This window comes from Citrus clementina, unplaced genomic scaffold (genome assembly GCF_000493195.1).
Source record: "Citrus clementina cultivar Clemenules unplaced genomic scaffold, Citrus_clementina_v1.0 scaffold_6, whole genome shotgun sequence".
NCBI lineage: Eukaryota > Viridiplantae > Streptophyta > Magnoliopsida > Sapindales > Rutaceae > Citrus > Citrus x clementina.
The window spans coordinates 17,555,389-17,562,751 of NW_006262139.1; the positions used below are offsets into that span (position 1 = coordinate 17,555,389).

General features: G+C 37.3%; 1 protein-coding gene across 1 annotated transcript; it reads left to right on the top strand.

The window, feature by feature from the left end:
• Window positions 1–4,650: 4,650 nt before the first annotated feature.
• LOC112097392 lies at window positions 4,651–6,381 on the top strand. Its single transcript, XM_024182600.1, has one exon. It carries the CDS (start codon window positions 4,651–4,653, stop codon window positions 6,379–6,381), a length of 1,731 nt encoding a protein of 576 aa, XP_024038368.1.
• The last annotated feature ends 982 nt before the right edge of the window (window positions 6,382–7,363 follow it).

Here is a 7,363-nt window from a genome sequence, read left to right on the forward strand (position 1 = left end):
ATTAGATTCAATTAAAAGAGGCAACAAACATACGAGTCTTTGAACGCCAAACTCAAAATGCAAAGAGGCGAAGTCCCAATAGTTAGTTTATAAGCGGTTTTCAAAACAATGTACCGTTTATTTCGGTCAAATATTTCCTGTTGACTTTCTTGCTTTCCTTTCATCACGAATGCGTTCTTATCTCTTCTAATGCTTTTTCTTTTTCCCAAAAAATAAAAAATAAAAAAATTACCCTATTAATTTAAGAAAACAAATATAAATTATTTACACTTTAATTTATTTAAAATTAATTTTATTATAGGATAATATTGAAATTTGAAATCCGTACCCATTGATAAAGAATACAAATTCTTCAATTTGATGGAAATTGATCCAACCAAACATTAGAAGATGAAAAAAAATAAATTAAATTCTTTTCCTCTCCCCAGTCCTCTACCCCCAAACAAACAATTCTTTCTTGACTTTCTTGCTTTCCTTAACTACTAGACTTCAGTCTTAAGTTATCCCAAGTGGTATATAAATTTTTTATAATCTTGTATTTATGCTTTATGTAGCGATGTAATGTTGGTCATTTTTTTTGTTTTGCGTAAAATATTTTTAGTCCCACTAACTAGATTTATTTAAAATATTATTGCAATATTTGATTATTAGCAGTACTTTAATAATTATTTTATATTTTAGGTCTCCTTATAAAAATATAAGGAAACGCTACGTATTTAATTTATAATATAATATAAAATTTTGTATTTTTTTTTTAACTTGTTTTTAATAATCTGTGTGTGGGGTTCGTTTTTCGGAATTAATAGGATATTACTATCAAGAACCTCAGATAATTCTTCTTCAGTTACTTTCATTGGCTTCTTGGATGTTGATTCATCATCGAGTGCAACATCCAACCTTCCAACCCTTCCCAGTACAACGCCAATCCAACTGGATCTCAACCTTGACCGCTGCCTTGACAGACTCTAGCTACCTGGCTAGCTACGTCTTGCTCATTTGAAAAAAAAAAAAATTGAATATGTTGAATCCAAATTAATTACCAAGACCAATTTGGAACCCCCAAGACCCACTCAAAGAAACTTGATCTAGTTCTGGAATCAATCTCTCAAGAAGTTTTGTCAAGAACCAAGAATACCTACTGAAATTAATCACACAATCAAAGAAAAACAGATCACATACTTTGCACCAGGATTATAGTGGTTCGGCCAATTTCTGGCCTACATCCACTGTGGAAAATGCAGCAACCCTTTTACTGATTTCAGAGAACAAGTTACACATATGAAGAATTAATACAACTCAATAGAATACCATTAGTAATAGAGCCTAGGACTTTTTATAGTCCTTTCAGAACCAAGTGAAAGAGCCCCCAGAGGTCAGCTCACGTTTCTGTATTTCCAGCCAAGATGATGAATCAGCTGTCTCCCGCGTGATCTAATCGAATTAACCAATTCTTGAATCTGCTCTGGGACACTTGTCAGAGGCTCATGCAATCTGCTAACTAAAACGCAAATGTGGCTGCCGTTTGAGTTAGTGAATCATGTGACGAGTCACGTGCATTGCTAACACATCCAGCCGACATAGCGTTTAATCCATTCAGCTTCTCTGAACTCTAATTCAAACGACAAGTCATTATGCTTCATGAAGGATAATCGACATGTCATACAAATCCCCAGGTTCAGTTTTGAGCTTCACAACTCCAACAGAATAAGAAGAAGCAGTTGTTGTGCTTTCATTGTGTAACAAAATTTTCTTTTACAATCAATGGCTCTGCCTTGGCAGGCTTCAATTTGGCATGGAATAAACTTTTAAATTTGTGTTATTGAAAATATATGTATACTCTTGTATTAACATATTACCAGCCCGTCAAAATAAGAAGCCAAATTTCAATCCTAAAACTGTTGAAATGGGGTAGTATAAAAGCCAATCGCATATTCCTTTGGATGCATGCAAAAGGTCGTCCGATTATCCATTCAAATCAAATTTGAAAAGCTCTAAAATTAGACCCAATTTTGTAGATAAGAAATGAAGCAAAAATAAGAAATTAAAATAACAATCAGCTTCTGTTTTAAATTAAGACAAGGGTTCATTTGGAACTGTTGTTGGGGAGCTATATAGTTTAAAAGCCACGTATGTATAGAGTTCGATAAATAAATATGTGAAGGGAGCTACAACTTTAAAAAACCACAGATGCATAGTGTTTGACAAACACATGCAAATTGACCACAGATGCATAGTGTTTAATGATAGAGAATTAAAATTATAGTTTGAATACTGAGAGTGGATCCCTTAACATTAGCATAATTTTAAATTGATTCCTAGTAATTTCTTTTCCCGTAATTAATTTTCTTTATTTAACAAATTGACTACTAGATTTTAAATTTCTTATGGTTCGACCCCGAATTTATCGGGTTATATTATAACTAGACACTCTTATACTTGAGAGTAACATCACTTTTGAGTCGTGTCAATGGGCGGATATTTCGATTCAAATAACACTACAAAAAGACAATTTTTTTGGTGACATTCAAAAATTTGACCAGCAAACTCCATATAAGATACTTATTTTATCCTTTTAAAATTTTAAAAAAATCTCCAATCACATAAGATACTTATTTTATTGACCATCAGTACTCCATTATGACTTTTCTAAGGAAGGAAAATGAACACAGCCACATGCATGCTTCTTGATAAAATTAATAAAATAAAATTAAAAAAGTTCCTATATATTGGAATGTAAGCAGCTGAGAAATCTTTAAATAAAATCAGTCAAAAGTGAGCTACTAATATTGGGCTGTTGATTTGGGTAAGATTGGTAAAATTTATTCAGTACATACCTTATTAAATCTTTTGAAGTCATTTATCTTTCGGTTATTAGAAATCTGTAGTGGATGATTATTTACTTTTTTTTTTCCTTTATTATTGTTAGGCATTTGTCTTTGCTATATTTGAGTTTTCAGTTACCCTAACTGCTGTATTTGAATTTTATATGGCCTTATATTTATGTTCTATGGGGGTAATATAATGTTGGTCATTTTTTACCCTTCAAATATAATTTACTAATTTCAAATAGAAAAAGAAAGTCTTTTTTATTCCACCGAAATAAGACTTCCACAAATAGGCTACAAAAATGAGTTACTTAATATAAGTTTCTCTTGGCTTGTTTATGGAGGGATAAACAAATGCTAATGCATGTATGATAGAGCGGGCGTAGCGGAAGTGGAATTGATAGGGTAGGAAACACTAGATATTGTTTTAGTACCGGACGACCAAGCCAATGTGATTAGTTTATGCTCTAATTGAAGTGTGATTAGATCTCGTTCTAACGCAAACGACTCAATGAGATTTTTAATAATGTGTAAAGTGAGATTAGATGACGCTCTAATCGAAAGACTCTACAAAAGAGATTTTGATAAATAATCCCAATGAGAATTACAAAATGGAGTTTTATTATTAATTGAGGCTATAGTTATGAAAACAATAATAAAATCTCTCTATTTATAATAGAGAAAACTTACTTTCTTAAGTTAACTTAAAAAGAGAAATTAAATCACAATTATATTAGAATAAAAGATTAAGAAACATACTATAATAGACTCTAATTAAAATAATAAAATCCTATAATTCTAAAATAATGTCCTACATCAATCTAGTATAAAGTTTTTAATTAATTAATTGAGCTCCTAGCAAACGATAAAGCTCCAAATTTAAGCGCCATATGCATGCCTCAACCTCCTCAAATTATGATGCAATTCAATTGGTACGAATCAAAGAGTCTTGCTCTCTAAAATGTTTTAAGTCAGTCCTTGATTATTCTCGTTTCGTATTCTCTAAAAATTTCTGCTTGTTTCAATTTTGTTGTAAGAAATTATATCATTCAATATCTTTGTCTTGTTACTTTCATAATAATGAATTAAAAAAAAAAATACAGATTTTTTTAAATTGAGAAACGTATCAGGTTCGACTTGCAGTCTTGCATGTTCATTAATATGTCTGTCGTTATGTTAGAAATGACACTAGGACTACAACAGAAACGACACCATTGTGCATGAACAGTGTATCGTTTGGGCTTACTACTCGTACTACTTCCGTCGCCCCCAGTATTCAAATATTAGTGCTGCAATGGCTGTAGATGAGGGCTGTTTTGGCAGCTGACGATGAAGTCTTTAAACACAGAAATTATGATTTTGTTCGATTGATGTTGTTAATTATAAAGCTACTTTGACGGGAAAGTTATGTCGTCACGTTTGACCAAAAATTGCCGGCACAGATTGCCAAAGATTATCGGAGTCAACAAAGCCGCCTTCAACAAAGAAGAATGCCAGAAGAAGCCAAATAAAATAATAAAGCAAAAGAAAATAAAGAAGCCAAAAGAAGAATGCCGGAATAAGATGATAAGAATATTGAAATACCCGCCTCGGCCAGAAACATTTTATGTGGTCGTAGTTGGGAGTTGACATTTTATAAATAAGTGCTAATGAGAAGATCAAGCTGAAGGATTACCTACAGAGTTGGCTTTTGCAGTGAGTCTTCTAGATGAGAGAGAATTCGTGTAGCAGTTGCGTCTTTTTTATTGGGATTCTTTTTTTTTTTTCGCTATTATTATTATTAAGTCACGCGTCTATTAAAGTTCGAACTTGGATATTTGGCATAATGGAGAGCTCCGAAAAATCCGGACGTGGAAAAAACCCTAACGCGGGAGGAATTTTCCCTCCACCGTTCAGGGAAAGTAGAACAACTAAGAAGGTAAGGTTTCGTGATGAGGAGGTTGCAGATGATACCCCTGTACATGTTTCGTATAAGGAAACCCTTGTAAACTCGTCGCGAGCAATGGAGACGGGTTACGATGGCGGCGCAGGGGACTGGGAGTTTGAGGAAGGGGACGTGACGGAAAATAAAGATGGACCTATGCCCTCCATAACCTTCTCGGATAGGGTTCACGAGAAGTTATGTGAACCATGGCAGAACTCGGTTATAGTGAAGCTGCTGGGTCGCACGATCGGTTATAGAACTCTCTGTACGAGACTGAATGCCATGTGGAAGACAACAATGACTTACTCGGTGATTGACCTAGAAAACAATTATTTCCTGGTTCGCTTTCGTTCGGCGACTGATGCGGTCGATGCCCTAACAAAAGGTCCGTGGATTATTATGGGGCACTATCTCACGGTGCAGCCATGGACGCCGTCTTTTGATGCCAATACAGTGGATATAGAGCAAGTTAATGTATGGATCCGTCTTCCCGGACTCGCTGTTCACCTATACAACCGGAAAGTACTCCAGAAACTTGGAGAATTGGTGGGTACAGTGATGAGAATTGATTCGAACACCGCATCCTCAGCGCGTGGAAGATTTGCACGAATTGCAGTTCGTCTTTCCCTGGCCAAGCCTCTGGTTTCTCAGTTTGTGTTGGATGGGAAGGTTCAAAAGGTAGAGTATGAGGGATTACCAGTGATTTGCTTCACATGTGGAAGATACGGCCATAGTAGTAGCAGTTGCAAGGTATTAAATTCAGCAACCAATTCTGGAGAAGGGGTTCAACCCCAACCTAATATGCAGCCCCAGGGGAACACTGTCCAACCAGCTGATCACGGTAATATTGATAGTAATGCCGAGTCCTTTGGACCTTGGATGATAGCCACGAGAAAGGGCAGAAAATTTAATAGTGGCAAGGACATTAACAATGGCTTGACTAAGAACCGAGAAAATACAGGGGCTGGTGTTTCCAGATTCCAAATTCTTGAGCAGGTCACGGATGACCGTGAGCACCCCACACATGCCGCTGTGATAGACAATCCATCCACTTCTCACCAACCAAACACGGCCAACCCTTACCAGATATTTACTGCCAATCACGAGGATAGAACTAAAACTCCGGCTAGATGTAAGCAGCACACCACAGCCGTTACTGCCAAACCCCAAAAGAAGACACCAGCTTCCTCCTTGAACCCAATCCGTAACCCTTTTCAGCAGACCACTTTCACTTTAAGAACAGAAAATACAAACTATTTGCCCCATGCAAACCCTAGGACCGAATCATGTCTTAACCCTCAACTCAACCCCAGCCAACAACAAATGTCCCCTCTAGTTACAACCTTGGACCCAAAAAAGCATACGGTGATATTCTGTGATAACCAAAACCGATCTCTTGGAGAGGTAAGAGAGGCGGGCAGTGATCAGAGCAGTCAGCTGCAACGGGAGTATGAGCACGTGTCTGACCCTCCAGACGATCAACATGCTGATTGTAGAAACAACGTAAATGCTCATGTGCATCCGGTTGTGTCTATGGGGGAGAATGAAAGGGAGGAGATGTCCGATGAGGAAGACTCGATGATCGAGGAAACGCCTTTGGCGTTGATGCATGACGGGAATGGACAACATTAATAAGGTGTCTATGTTTCCTTTTTTTGCTTTTATTTATCTCATGATGATTAGCATTATGTATTGGAATGTCCAAGGGGCAGCCTCGGCTGTTTTTCGGCGCTCATTCAGGACAATTGTTAAAAACTACAACCCTTCCTTGGTGGTTTTGATGGAACCTCGCATTAGTGGGGTCAAAGCGGATGATTTCATTAAGAAGAGTGGTTTCGACCAGTCCCATCGAGTGGAAGCAGTGGGCTTTGCGGGTGGAATTTGGATTCTTTGGCAGAGTTACATTGAGGTTGAGGTGATGCTGAACCATAGGCAATTTATCCACTTTAAAATATGTAGGAATAATACTTTTATATCTTGGGTAACGGCGGTTTATGCTAGCCCAAACCCGATGTTGCGGAGACAGCTGTGGAAGCATATGGATAGCATTGCTATGTCAATTCAAGGGCCTTGGCTAATTGGTGGGGACTTTAATTCTATATTGTATGCTTCTGAGAAGCAGGGGGGTGCTACACAGAATTCAGGAGTTTGCGGTAATTTCCGGCAGTGGTTTGATGGGTACCGAATTTTTGATCTAAAATTTAAAGGCCCTCGGTTTACTTGGTCTCGTGGACTTCTGTTTAAACGACTTGACAGAGCTCTCTGTAATAGTGATTGGTTAATAAAATTTGCGGACAATTCTGTTCTTCACCTTCCGAAGGTTGCTTCAGATCATAGGCCGGTTCTGGTTCGTTTTGCGGGAGCTGAGTACAGACACCGGGGGACTAGGCCTTTCCGATTTTTGGCACCCTGGCTGACTCATGAACACTTCAATTCTTTTGTTAAGAAAGTTTGGGATCCTCAAGCCCATTATAGAGATGCAGCGTCCCATTTTGTCCAGGCGGTTCAAAAGTGGAATAGAGAGGTGTTTGGAAATATTTTTCAGCGGAAAAGACGGTTAATGGCTCGTATAAATGGGATTCAAGCAGCCTTAGAAAGGTATAACTCCTGAGGG